The sequence below is a fragment of the Tachypleus tridentatus genome, chromosome 11 (assembly GCF_004210375.1).
Source record: "Tachypleus tridentatus isolate NWPU-2018 chromosome 11, ASM421037v1, whole genome shotgun sequence".
NCBI classification, from domain to species: domain Eukaryota; kingdom Metazoa; phylum Arthropoda; class Merostomata; order Xiphosura; family Limulidae; genus Tachypleus; species Tachypleus tridentatus.
In genome coordinates, this window is record NC_134835.1 from 80,843,450 (window position 1) to 80,858,749 (window position 15,300).

At 37.3% G+C, this 15,300-nt stretch overlaps 1 protein-coding gene across 3 annotated transcripts in view; it reads left to right on the top strand.

The window, feature by feature from the left end:
* The first annotated feature begins 5,497 nt into the window (after positions 1-5,497).
* Positions 5,498-15,300, top strand: part of LOC143232586 (importin-5-like) — a 59,743-nt gene continuing 49,940 nt past the window's right edge. For 2 of the 3 annotated variants that reach the window (XM_076468189.1, XM_076468190.1), the window contains exon 1: positions 5,498-5,639. In XM_076468189.1, the coding sequence (XP_076324304.1) occupies positions 5,559-5,639 (81 nt within the window). In that variant the 5' untranslated portion in view covers positions 5,498-5,558. The remainder of the gene's footprint in view (positions 5,640-15,300) is intronic. The other variant, XM_076468191.1, reaches the window with a different exon arrangement.

Sequence of the window (15,300 nt, forward strand, 5' to 3'; positions counted from 1 at the left end):
GTTTCATCTGAAGATGACTCCTACATTGCCAGAACTTGTGTTGTGTTTCCTGTCCTACTGTTCTCACAGTTAAGTATGGAAAAAGGTTATACACCAACACTATTAAATCCATTTATAACCTTAAATATATTATTCCTTAATCACATCCTCTAACTGTTGTTCTCGCTGTTATTTTTATGCAGATCATAGGAAGCTCTGCACTAACACTATAAATTCCCTTTACAATCTTGAATACACTAATCCGCTAACAGATCTCCTTTAACTTTTTTTTTTCAAGTTAAAACAATTTTAGAAATCTTAATATCTCGTCACATGACAATTCTCCACACTAACCCTTTTCTGAAACCTTTCTAACAATTCAATGTCCTTCCAAGAGTAAGTGTGTGCGTTTTCTTACAGCAAAGCCACTTTGGGCTATCTGCTGAGTCCACCGAGTAGAATCGAACCCCTGACTTTAGCGTTGTAAATTCGTAGACTTACCGTTGTATCAGCGGGTGGTTCATAGAGTAAGAGCCCAAGATTAACCAAATACTCCAAATGTGGCCTAATCAGTGACCCATTCAATGAAATTTTAATCTATTTAGACTTATATATATGTATACTATTACAGTAGAAACGACCTAAAATTCTATTTGCTTTACAACTAGCAACATTACACTGATTGGATGGTTTATGAGTTTGATCAATCATTACACTAAGATTCTTTTCTTTCATGACACTGTTATTCTCATCCAAATTATACTTGTAATTCAAATTATAATCCATATACATTATTTCGCATTTCTTATAATTAAAACGGGCCCAGCATGGCCAAGCGTGTTAAGGCGTTCGACTCATAATCCGAGGGTCGCGGGTTCGAATCACCGTCGCAACAAACGTGCTCACCCTTTCAGCCGTTGGGGCGTTATATAGTGACGGTCAATCCCACTATTCGTTAGTAAAAGAGTAGCCCAAAAGTTGGCGGTGGGTGGTGATGAATAGTTACCTTCCCTCTAGCCTTACAATGCTAAATTAGGGACGGCTAATGCAGATAGCACTCGTGTAGCTTTACGCGATATTCAAAATAAACCAAACAAAACCAAAAGTAAATATTAACAGTAATAAACAAATGATTGCATACTTTATTTTCGTCTCATGTTCAAAACATTTATTATAATAGCAGAAACTATATTCATTATTATAATATTTATTAAAACCAACTATCATACTGCTGAAATATAAATTTATCTATTTAGCTTACAAATTATTCATACCTATCCACCCACCGCCAACTCTTGGGCTACTCTTTTACCAATGAATAGTGAGATTGACCGTAACATTATAGCGCCCCCACGGCTGGGAGGGTAAGCAGGGACAAGTGGTGAAGGCACTCGACTCGTAATATGACGGTCGCAGGTTCGAATCCCCGTCTCACCAAACATGCTCAACTTTTCAGTCGTGGGGGCGCTATAATGTAACGGTCAATCCCACTATTCGTTGGTAAAAGAGTAGCCCAAAAGTTGGCGGTGGGTGGTGATGACTAACTGCCTTCCCTCTAGTCTTTCACTGCTAAATTATGGACGGCTAGCGCAGATAATTCTCTAGTAGCTTTGCGCGAAATTAAAAAAACAACAAAACAAAAAATAATTATAATTAAAACCTATTTGCGCAACTCAATAATTGATTTAAATTAATTTGCAAATCAGCAGTACCTTATTCACAGCTAGCAGCACTCACGACCTTAGTATTATCTGCAAGTTTGAGCAATTTATTGACCATTCCTTCACCTATTTCCTGAGGTACCCCACTTGTGACAGTAATCAAGTTTGACCGAACTCCATTTATAATAACTCTCTGCTTTCTTCCAACCAGTCACTCTGTCAGATATAAAACGTTGTTTAGTGTAGGTATTATTAATTTTTGTATTCCGTGAGTGTATATTTCAATAATGTTTTAGTTTTTCATAACAAGATAATAAAAGCAATTATTTTAAATGCAACAGTTATGATAAGTTCAGTTACGTAACTCGGTAAGAATCCTACTTTGTGTTTATAATTCACTGATATCGAGGCTATCGAACTCGCAACTTTTCACTGATGTAGAGGATATAGATATTTCTAGAAAACCTAATTGATAAACATAAATAGCGATAAGTATATGAAAAAATAGCAGAAAAGTTTAAAGTCACTGGAGGAGAATTTCAAGTACAAAGTTAATCGTTGTGTAAGTGAAAGGCTTAATAGTTAATTGTTTGTTTCTTTGTTTTTTTTAATTTCGTGCAAAGCTACTGAAGGGCTATCTGCTCTAGCCGTCCCTAATTTAGCAGTGTAAGACTAGAGGGAAGGTAGTTAGTCATTACCACCCACCGCCAACTTTTACCAATGAATAGTGGGATTGACCGTCACATTATAACGCCCCCGCGGTTGAAAGGGGCGAGCATGTTTGTGCGACCGGGATTCGAACCTGAGACCCTCAGGTTTGATATACAAGTAAGATTAATAATTTCGTAAGAGATGAGGAGAATAAGTTGTCTCGTCAAAGGGAGTTTAAAAGTAATAAACCAGCCTAATTGGACTTTGACAAAAGGCAGACGAATTTTGGAAATATGATAAAGGAGCAGACGATTTTTGAAGTACATGATACAGTCACCGTAGCCCAACAACAACGTAAGTGAACTATACACGGATAATCTTGCGATAGTAATAGAGAAAAAATAGTTTGATTTGTCAACTGAATTCTACAATAATTGAATAGGCCTAGGTGTACTTTTGACAATGAACTATATAGTATTTAAGATATGACTATGAACTTCATAGTGTAAGGAAATTTTGTACATAAGTTTAACTTGTTTCGAATACGTATATATATTATATTAAGAACAAGAGAAACGTGTGCTGTTCGTTTATTCTTTTGAATTTTTTCGCAACAAGTCGCAGACACTACCTTAGAAGAATCCTTAGCCCAGCACACACGTACATTTACTTACTTAATATATATATTTAAAAAGTTCTTGAAACACTCCAATTAGCTGGCTTATCCCACACATATATATATATATATATTTTTTTTACAAGCCTTCGAAGTGGTATCCTGTCAAATGCTTTCAGAAAATCCAAATATACCAAATATATACCCTTACCTTCATCTACATAAGCAGTAACCTTTTCAAAGAATGTCATAAGATTTGTAAGACAAGATTTTTCTTCAGTAAAATCATGTTGATTATCCAATAGAATTCTACACTTTGTTAAATGACTTTCTAAAACTTTTTTTCTACAACTAATGTAAGAACTAATACGTTTATAATTACAGGTACAATTTTTATTGTCTCCTTTGAAAAAAGAAGTAGCATTAGTTAACTTCCAATCGTATGTATTACGATTTCAAATTAGTGGTTTGTTTGTTTGTTTTGAATTTCGCACAAAGCTACTCGAGGACTATCTGCGCTAACCATACCTAATTTAACAGTGTAAGACTAGAGGGAAGGCAGCTAGTCATCATCACCCACCGCCAACTCTTAAGCTACTCTTTTACCAACGAATAGTGGGATTGACTGTCACATTATAACCCCCCCCACGGCTGAAAGGGCAAGCATGTTTGGTGCGACGGGGATTCGAACCCGCCACCCTAGGATTACGAGTCGAACGGCTTAACACACTTGGCCATGCCAGGCCTGAAATATTATCTGGGTTAGGAGCATTATCATTCTTTAAACTTCTCGGTGTTTTCTTAACAAGCTCAGAATTAATGCAATTATCTTGTTCAATCTTGTTTTCATGTATCAACTGTTCGAAATGAGTAATACTGCTCAGACCTTCATTACTAAAAACTGAAAAAAGCAGAATTTAATAGCCCAACCATCTCCTAATCATCAGGATGATGAAGGAAGGGTCTTACACACATTCTAACACTTTGCTTACCTTTAATATATTTAAAGAAATTATTACCGTTAATTTTACATTTTCAGCCAACCTTTTTTCACATATCCGTTTTCCTGTTTGACCAATTTTCTTGATCTTCTATAATCTTATAAGTCTCCCGTCATATCAATCAATTTAAATTTCTTAAATTTGTCATAATTTTCTTGAATTTTATCTCTTATACCCTTTTTGATCCAATCTAGCTTGTAGTCAGCCATCCGTTACTTTCTATAAAGCCCCAGTATGGCCAAGTGGTTAGGGCGCTCGACTTATAATATGACAGTCGCAGGTTCGAATCTCTTTCACATCAAATATGCTCGAGCTTTTAGCCCTGGGAGCGTTATAAAGTTACAATTACTCCCGCTATTCGTTGGTAAAAGAGTAGCCCAAGAGTTGGTGGTGGGTGGCGATAACTAGCTGCCTTTTCTCTAGTCTTTTACTGCTAAATTAGAGACGGCTAGCGCAGATAGCTCTCGTGTAGCTTTATGCGAAATTTAAAACAAACAAATACTTTCTATAAAGAATATGTTTATCTTGAATATTTAAAAATAACTTTAAAAAATTCTACTTTTAATCACTGTCTTCAAACAGCTATCTGCCCAATTCAAAATTCATTCTTCTTGTAACATCTTTTAAAAATTTGCTTTATTAAAATTTTTAATCAAAATATCGTTATTCCTTTTCTCAACGCGAAGCAAAAAATCGAGCCAGGGGTTTTCCCAACGTACAGTTGGGCATAAATTGTGCACCTCTAAAAGTAATTGTGTAGCTAAAAATTCACCTATATAAGTAAGTGAAGCGGATAAATATTTAAAATATATATTTAAGATTATAAAGCTCAATTTCAGAGTTGATAAATAAATATATTTACTAGAATATTCTTCATTTTTTTAATCATTTGTTGCTTAGCCTATACGAGTATATATATGAAATGCAATAAGGCATCATGTATTAAGAATAACGAAACTGAAATATAACTGTACAGTTGAAAAGTGTTTTGGAAAAATATCTAACCTAGTAGAGTAATAATCGCTTGCTCCCAGGTATTCCCCAGTTTCCATCGTCTTAACAATTCCTATATTAGAAGTTATACACAAATCTAAATTAGCATTGTTTACGTTCCTTAACTAACTGATGAAGAAAACCAGATTGAACAGATTCCAAGAAGCTTTTTCTTCATGATTTGATTCTATCGTTTCCCAATCTGTATGTCTGAAATCAAAATGATCCATAATTATGATGTTCTTGTTGTTTTGAATTAAGCACAAAGCTACTCAATGAGCTACCTGTACTCTACCCACCACGGGTATCGAAACCCGGTTTCTAGCGATGTAAGTCCGCAGACGTACCGCTGAGCCACTGGGTGGCACCATAATTATGACCTAATTAACAACTGAAATCTTAATCTCAAAGTAAAGTTTTCTCAATAATTTTACCAGTATAATCTGGTGATCCGTAACAAATTCCCTTTGATTGTAAACTAATTAATCCGAGATAAATTGTATTTCGTTGTTATTTCACAACATCCAAAATACTGTGCATATATAAACATATTGGTTTGATTGAGATTATGCAATCTATGAAAATCGACTAACTCATTTTGACATTTAACTGCAGGTGGCAGGATATTTGCGCGCGCACCGGTGTTATTGAGACAGGATGGCGGAAGGGCAGATAGAATTTGATTCTCTTCTATTAAATTTGTTAAACACTAACAATGACATTCGAACTAAGAGTGAGGTAAGGTCTTTTTATCTGTTATGTGAAGTACTTTGCTCATTTGAAATATGATCGAATTATAAATGAGGCATAATTTAATCATCAAAAATGGAACTGGATGATTCATAGTTGAGTACATAATATCGAATGATTCATTGATGGAATGTGAATAAACCTAGAACTAGTGACATATATTGGTACTAGATACACGTGCTCATTTCAGGCTTAGTTGGGATGTGCTAGCATTTTTTGTTATAAATTGATTTAAAGTGAAGTAAACACAGCAACGTTTTTGGCCACATATAAACTAACGTAGACTTAAGAACGGAAATTACTATTTTAGTATTCACAAAAGTTTTTAAATTTAAGGAAGGAAAAGTAATAATTATTCTCCATATTTTTGATAAAACGTGGTACTGGTAGTAGCAGTAACAAAAAAAAAAATTTCAGAGTAGCATATATTTGCTCAGCTGGAACAGTTAAAAGACACTAAATTATAAAAACACTTTATTATATCATTCAAGTTCTCGCATATAATAACCAGAGAAAATTATTTCAAAATCTATTGTACAATGGTCTCAGTTTCTGTCATATCAAAAAGACAGTAGATTTGTATATTTTTGCCTGAAATTGTAACTTAATATTTAAATACCACCAGATGCCACTTGTACTGTGTCATCTAATTAATCCAATGCTCTTTTACAATAAATGCAAATAATTACCTTAATATTTGGTAGTTTATCTGTAATATGTAAGTATATAAAATAACTAGAGACCAGCATATATGTTTCCCTAGGTACGACAGTTCTTCCCTACATCAATCAGAAATAATTATTTTGAAATCTTTTGTAGTTCTCTGTATTATACGAAGAAACTCTGGAGAGAGCACATTAAGTGACACATGTCATTCCACTACTACATCAGTCTGTGTGTCTCCCATATTACTAATGAAAAAAGTTATTCTGAAATAATCTGTTATTTTTCTGTAATATCAAAATAAAAACAAGCCTCTCCAGATGGGATACCTTTCACTGAAATAAACATATTAAAATTGAAAGAGATCATTCCAAAACAAGAATCCAATTTTTTTATTGTTATTGTTTTATACAAAAAATATGTTTTTTTTTTTTTTTTGTCTTACATGCATACAAAAATTGGTACCCATTCTGAAAAATAAGTTTCAAACAAGTATTTGACTTGATGCATCCAAGACCTTTGGCACTAAAAAGAATTCTGTGAGTAAGTCAATAGTAGTTTAATTAATTCAGGAAATCATATGCTAATGAATTTCTACAATTGCTGACTTCAAAATAGCTTTTTATAATGAATACTTTGAAATGCTACATCACGTGTAATCTTTGGAAATGTTCATAAATCTTACAATTTACACTCTTGCTTGTTATCTATGATTTTGTCATTACCACCCTACCATATTTAAGTAATTTACAAAGAGTTTGTTTTTAATCTTTACTATATATTTTTCATGCTCATTAAGTAACGTTTGGTTAGGTCAGTATAGGTGTGTAAACTTTTCAAAATCAGATACACAATTAACGAACTAAAAGATTTATTAATAATTATTGAAAATAGTAGTATTTTTCTGGTGTGATATATTTATATAAAATATTTTATTTTAAGAATATGTGAAATTTTATTTTTTACAACATTCATTATCATTTTTGATATTAGATTATCCAAAGCATATGTTGTTCCTGAATTGCTTCAAACATGCAGTCATATACTCAGATAAAGGTTGTCTTCAGTATCCAAATATTCTTCACTGGATTCTCAAAATTATTAGTGTAAATAGGTTCAGGCTGCTTTAGTAAAACTTTTGATTTATTTTGCAGGTAATAGTGACAAATAACCTTAATGCTACTATTATTCTTTAATGTAGTCAGTTCAATGTAATGTATGTAAAATACAAAAGGGGCAATGTTATCACATGGTTTTACAAAATAACTAATAGTCTGTGTGTTCTGTAACATTACGTATTTAATGATCTTTACTTTTTATTAAATATCACTTGTATATGATTATAAATATAATGACTAATTCATTTTCTCAACTTCATATTATAAAGGAATTATTACTGTATAGAGAAAACCTCAAAAATGAACATGAATTGACTCCTTAAGTAGCTTGCTATGTGACAAGTTGGTAAATGTTTACATATTTTGAAAGTTTCCGGTGAATCACAATCAGGAAGTATAAATGCTATGCTAAAATGATTTGCAAAATGGTAGGAACTTACTATAAATACAATTGCTCATCCATTTTACTTTTTATAAACATCCAAAGTAGTTGCTGAGTGGATGCCATAAAATTGGCATCTGCCATTTAAAAAATTCCAAAATTTTAACATAAATCTTGATGACATATTCAGAAGTGTTGAAAGACAGGTACTGGATTCAAAAGCAGACACTTCAAACCTAAAATGCTAGATCATAGATGAAAACCCTTATAAAATTTTGCAGAAGTAATTGTACAGGGCAATCAGGTATTCCTCTATGTACAATTAGTCATCTGACTTTATTGTTAAAGGATTGTATAGTGAGGCTATTCTTTTAAGAAAACTACTCATGCAACATTAATGACATTTGCTTCTGTTTTGTTGTATGAGTTTGACAGTTGGAAAGATGCTGGTACAGAGTTTAAAGAAATACATGCATAACAGTCAGTCAGGGAGAAAGATACCTCATTAGAAGCAAATGCTCAAAGAAATTGCATCACGATACTCATGGTGCAAAGTTTTTTAAAATCTCTATTTTTGAAATAAACCACCCATTGTAAGAAGTAAGTGTATAATTTTGTATACTCAATTGTATCAAGTGTATACTCAATTTATGATGTAGTTATTTAACAAAGGTTTATTTCCTGTGTCTATTACCCTGTATAAAGCTGTTTTAACATTTACTTTTCATTTTTCTCAGAGACAAATATTTTGTGGGTCCTCAGCTTTTTCATTGCTTTTGAAATTATTTTGCATTATCTGTCCTTGTATGCCTTTCCAGGTTCTGAATTGGAATAACACAGTAGTCCTTTGTGTCTTGTCATGTTCACTATATCATCTTTCACTTAGATTTATTTTCTGTTTCTGGCTATTGGGAGTTGATGTTCATATGTGTTTGCACTTCATATTTGCATAATTCTTTACCATTTCACTTATATTCTGTTGTATCCAAACAGGTCTTTTTCTACCAAAAACCCCCTCGGTGTGTACTTGGTGACGGGATCTCCCAGGGAAGGTTCTGTTCTTTCAGTTTACCTCCCCTGGGATCTAAACATCCACACACGTGTTTGCCATGCGTGGCGACCCATGAAGGGGAGGAGAGGATCCTGGTGGTTGAGGGGTCCAACCCTAACACACCACTTTGGCCTTGAATTCCTGTAGATGGTCGGCCTTTGGGTGGCCCCCCTTGGGTCAGTCGGCTGGTCCACTTGGGCTAGAGTCAACCAAGTACCAGTGTTGGAAGTTCTCAACGGGTGTTGTGGACATTGTGTCTGATGCTGGTGTTTGGGTATAGTGCTCGCAAAACCCTGGCATTGCTGCATTGTCCATGCATGACATTGTAGTGAGTCCCCTCATAGGGCTCCATGGTGGGTGGGGTTAGTGGGTACCGAAATTTTCCTTTTTCCAATGGATCTTCCTTCAAAAATTTTAACTAAAATAGTGAAAAAACAGTCAATAGGTAAACGACCACGTCTTGAAGACTCTGAGCAGCAGTCTTCAACATCTGTAACACACGTACCTCATTTTCTTATATCACATTCTCTTTCAGAAAAACCTTTAGGGCAAATGTCCCCCTTTTTTATTCAGAAGGGATTAGAGGGTCTTGCTGGCTCTTCAAAGTCCGTAAAGAAGCTTCGATCTGGAGACATATTGGTTGAAACATCCACAACCCAACACAGTGAACTCCTCTTGAATTCAAAGGCAATTGGAGATATACCTATTGAAGTTACCCCTCATGCTACCTTGAATTCATCACGAGGAGTTATTGTTGAGAGGGATTTGAAGAACATCTCAGAGTCAGAGATTCTCACTGGTCTCTCTGCTCAAGGTGTTTCTGCAGTGAGGCTCATCTCCACTCGCAAAAATGAAATTATACTGCCGACAAATAACCTCATTTTGACTTTTACATCACCACGTGCACCTGCCACCATCAAGGCAGGTTATCTAATTTGCAGGGTACAGCTGTACGTTTCAAATCCTCTTAAATGTTTCGAATGTCAGAGGTTTGGCCACTAAAAGACGTCATGTCGTGGTTCCCTGACATGTGCTCATTATGGTGGCAAGGACCATAATGCCTATGAGTGTCACACAGACCCACATTGTGTCAACTGCAATGGTTCTCACCCTTCCTACTTTCGTTCTTGCCCAAAATGGTTGGAGGAAAAAGAGGTGCGGTGTTTGAAAATGACCCATAACATTAGTTATCCTGAGGCTCGGGAAATTGCTGTCCACTACTTCATCTCGGACATATGCTGCTGCACTTCGTTCCACAACTACAGTGAGAGTGCAGACAGATCTCTCTGTACCTCCATGAGAATCGTGTTCAAAACAAATGAAAAGCCTTTTGACCTCCATGGTTGAAAAGGTTGATGAATCGACTTCTACACTTGTCTGTTTCTCCCATACAGTCCAACAACTCTCGAGATCCACATCCTTCGGTTTCAAATACAGGCATTTCTTCTGATACATCTTTTTCTCCAACCCCACGATGCAAAACAATCATTCATTCGCATCCTCAGTCACTGGAATCCCCTTCCAACAACAAAGACCTGCCCAATTGACCCAGGGCGGGATCCATGGAGGTCTATAGACCTCCTCTGAATAAGGACAGTAAGTAAAAAAGACGTGGTCATTAACAGAAGGGTTCTCCAGCCCTTTTGCCTACCCATCATTAAAAATGGCCATTTTGATACAATGGAACTGTCGAGGTTTACGTTTTAATCTGGATGATATCAAAACACTGATTGCTTCCTACCATCCTGTATGTCTTTCCTTACAAGAAACATTTTTACAACCTGCTGATACAGTCATCATTCAGCAGTTTCCTCTGCACAGAAATGACAGGCTGTGTGATGAAAGAGTACAGGGGAGAGGTGACACAATTGGTTGATCAGCATGTGCCCACCCTGTCTTTGTCACTCAACACACCCTTGGAGGCTGTAGCCATTCGTGTTTCCTTGGGTCATACCATCACTGTTTGTTCTCTCTACCTGTTTCCTAGAGAGACATGATCAATCAGATCTTGACGCTCTCATTGAAAGTTGCCGTCTCCATTTCTAATCTTGGGGGACTTTAATGGACATCGTCCCCTCTGGGTAAGTGCTCTTATTGATGGGAGGGTTTGCTCTGTAGAGCATATGCTCTCTGATCACAACCTTTCTCTTTTCAATACTGGTTTTTCCACTTATTTTCATGCGCCTAGTCAGTCCTTTACTGCTATTGATCTCTCGGTTTGCTCCCCTTCATTATTCTCCCAATGTTCATGGCGGGTTGACAGTAATCCACTAGGCAGTGATAATTTTCCTATACGTTTGAGAGAGACTGGCCGTGGTCGATGCCATTCTACCCGCATGCCCCAGGGGAAGCTGGATCAGGCAGACTGGTCCACTTTCACTGCCCTAGCAGAACTTGATCCTGCCATCAATAGACGTCTGTGTAGCAGCAGTAACTGGCTGTATTATACAAGCAGCTGCTCAGTGTATTCCTAAAACCTAGACACGTTTTCCACAATATCCTCAACCATGGTGGAATCCTGCTTGCCACTTGGCATGGAAGGCTCAAAAACGGGCCTGGGATACTTTCCGTAGATATCCCACACTTTCAAACCGCATCGCCTTCCAACGGGCCCGTGCGCATGTTAGGTGGGTAAGACGTCAAAGCCAGAAGGAATCTTGGATTAAGTTCACAACTAGCATATCTTCTACCTCCAGTTCCAAGGTCATATGGGACAGGATTTGAAAGGTCAGTGGGCACTACAATTCTGTCCCCCTCTCGATCTTACTCTCTGATGGCCAAGAGGTAGCTGATGTCTGAAGCATCGCTGATACTCTAGGTGAAAGCTTTTGCTGGGTATCTAGCACTTCTGCTTGTTCCTTCACCTTCTTGGCCATCAAGACTCGGGCAGAGTGTTTGCCTCTTTCCTTTCGAACTGACTGTCTTTTTGACTATAATTGTCCCTTTACACTGGTGGAACTGGAAATGGCCCTTCATCGGTCTGGCAGTACATGTGTTGGACCTGATGATGTACACTATGACATGCTGCGCTATCTCTCCCCTGCTTCTCTTGATATTCTTCTAATTGTTTTTAACTCGATCTGGCAGGAGAATGTTTTTCCTGATGCCTGATGCCAGGCTATTATTTTACCTTTCTCTAAACCTTGGAAAGATCCCAAGATTCCTTCACACTACCATCCAATTGCTTTGACGAGCTATCTCTGTTGATCTTAGAGAGGATGGTTAATGCTCATCTTGTTTGGTTCCTCGAATCAAACAACCTCCTCTCGCCCACCCAGTGTGGGTTCCAACGACAGCATTCCACCATGGACCACCAAATTCGACTTGAAACTTCAATCAGAGAAGCCTTTCTCAAATGCCAACATCTTGTTCCAATATTCTTTGACATTGAGAAGGCTTATGACACAACATGTAGGTATGGCATTTTGCGAGACCTCCATACATATGAGTTATGTGGCCATTTACTCATGTTTATTAAAAAACATTTTAATGGACAGGAGATTCCAAGTTCGTGTGGGTTCGACACTTTCCCGTTCTTTTCAACAGGAACTTAGGGTCCCTCAAGGCTGTGTTTTGAGTGTCACACTTTTCAGTATGAAGATAAATGCCATCACTGAACAACTTCCTTTCACTGTTGCAAACGGGCTCTATGTCGACGACTTTCACAGATATATTGAGCAGCAACTACAAACTGCCCTCAATCATGTACTGCAGTGGACTACGGGGAACAGCTTTAATTTTTCTCTCTCTTAAATCGTTTGCATGCACTTTTGCTGCCAAAGGGGTATCCACCCTGATCCTGAACTCCGTATAGGTGAAGTTGTGCTGCCAGTGGTCCCTGAGACCATGTTCTTGGGGCTTATCAATGATCGTAAGCTGACCTTTATACCACACTTAAAGCAGCTATGGGTCAAATGCACAAGAGCACTGAACATCCTCCGTGTCCTCTCTACTGCCAGTTGGGGAGAGGATCGATGTTCTATGTTAAAGATATATTGTGCACTTATTTGTTCAAAACTTGACAATGGATCAATGGCCTATGGTTCTGCCAGACCCTTGGCCTTAAAAATGCTGGACCCCATTCATCATCAAGGACTTTGACTCTGCACTGGGGCTTTCTGCACCTCTCCAGTTCAGAGCTTATATGTGGAATCTCATGAACCTTCTCTGCACCTTCGCCGTTTGCAACTGTCTTTACTGTATTCTTCAAAACTTCACTCCTTACCAAGGCATCCCACTTGGGGATGTGTTTTCCTTCCTCAGTGGGCCTTACTTTTTCAAAACAGATGATCTGCCATTGCTCCTTTTGGCCTTTGCATCCAGGTGCAATTGGATGAATTGGGTCTGTCCTTGGAAAACATTGCAGAATCCACTGGTCAGCCCATCCCCCCATGGCTTATTTCAGCCCCCAAATGTGAACTTTCTTTAAGTCATCTGAAAAAGGCAGATACTCCTGATTGGAAGTACTTTTATTTACTGAACATCTTTCAAACAACCTTTCTATTCCAATTTATACAGATGGTTCAAAATCAGGTGACTCTGTGGGCTCTGCCATGGTTTGTTGCTGTTTGGTGGCTGCATGCAGAATTCCCTCTACAGCTTCTATGTTCACTGCTGAACTATACACCATATCTCTTGCCCTGGATCATATTGAAGCTGAACAGTACTCCGACTGCACTATTTATACTGACTCCCTTAGTTCTCTGCTGGCCTTGGACTCACTTCATGTTGGCTCACACCCTGTTCTCGCTGATATTCAAAACCGACTGGCCCATTTCTCATTAACATCTACTTTTATCCAGTTTTTCTGGATACCAGGCCACGTTGGTATTTGCGGGAATTGTTGGAGGAGTGGAAACTTCCTGTTTCATGACATCAAGTTTAACATATCCCAATGTTTCTGGCAGCTCATTTCAGTTGCCCATATGATTTAGCAATTTCTTCTTGGGTTGGGCTTAGGCTGTCCTCCATAGCTATTTTATATGACCTGGCTGAATTGTGACAGAGGAGTATGATTTCAATTTTTCTTTGTTATTCTATTCCTTTTGAGCAATCCTTTCATTATTTTTATTTAGATACCCTCAGTGGTGGGTGTTGCCTGGTCAGGTAAACTTTTTCGAAATCTGCACTAGTTACCAGTAGACCAATAAATAAAATATCTTTTAGCAATGAGTTGCTTTCAGATGCTGTATTCCATAAGACCATTCATTCATGCTTTCTGGGTGGTGCACAATTATTCATTACCATACTTAATATACAATACTGAGTAAAACATAAAGGGATTTTGCTCATCCCTACTGACCCCCAGATTGTAGAAATTGGGGTTGGTTTGCTTTTCAAAATAGAGAATGTAGTTCATCTATTACATTATCTCTGAATCATTATTCGTCAGGACTCTCCAATGCAAATTTTTCCGCATCTCTTTATAGTGAAACATTGGGGTCATTCCCACTTTCAGTTTTCAGTTGCTGCAATGGTGGCCAGAGGTTTATTCCTCCTGAATGTTGCTTGAACATTATTCTGCTTAAAGAGAAGAAGGGTGAAGCTTGATACCCTCCCATTCCTTACACTGGTTGGTTTTCCCAGATGTTTGGTGGGAGCAGAATCAGTGTACGTGGAAGCCTTCTCATAATTTTGGTTTAGAGATGGCACTTCATTGTCTGGTTACATTGAGTATGGTTCTTTGTGTTTATTACATTACTTACCAGGAACATGGAAGAGGGTCCTCTCTCCTCATACTTCCAAATGAAGAGTGTCAAGTCTTTGAGTCAATGGTCAAAAATTGTTCCATATCCTTCTTTTAATTCCAAAGGCAAGATATGTTGCCTTTGCTTTCAGGTTGGGAATTAGGATTTCAATTTGTAATCCCAATCTGGATGATCTCTATTTTCTTCAGATTGAGTGAGGAGTGAATGATCCCGTAGTTCTGAATTCGTTTTGCTACATTCTGTGTTTTTTCAGATTGAGGGGAAATTTTTCCATGTAAGTGTTGCTTGTTTTCTCCTTAATTCCAGTTATTTGACAAGCAACATTCTGCAACTTTTATGGTGGGTTTCCTTAATATCATATGACTATAATACAATGATATCACACTGCTGTCCTCATGTCTGAGACACTACATATTGGGTCTAGCTTCGGATCCACAGAACAGATGAGTCTGGTATTGCAGGAGAAATGTTTCCTCCTTGCATGTTTATTCTCATGATGTTACGATGCTATGGCTGTTTGGCCTTTTCCACCCATGTTTTAGATTTCATATTATCTGGGCAAAGAGGAAACTTGTTTCAGAAGTAGTGCAGACCCCATTAGTATGCTATACTGCTATACCAATATATTCAATTTGCATATTTTCCATATTGATGTTTTTGTTTGGATCTTGCCCTTGCCTGTCCCTCCATCTTTTTAATGTGGGATTCTAGCTAAAATGTGAGAGGA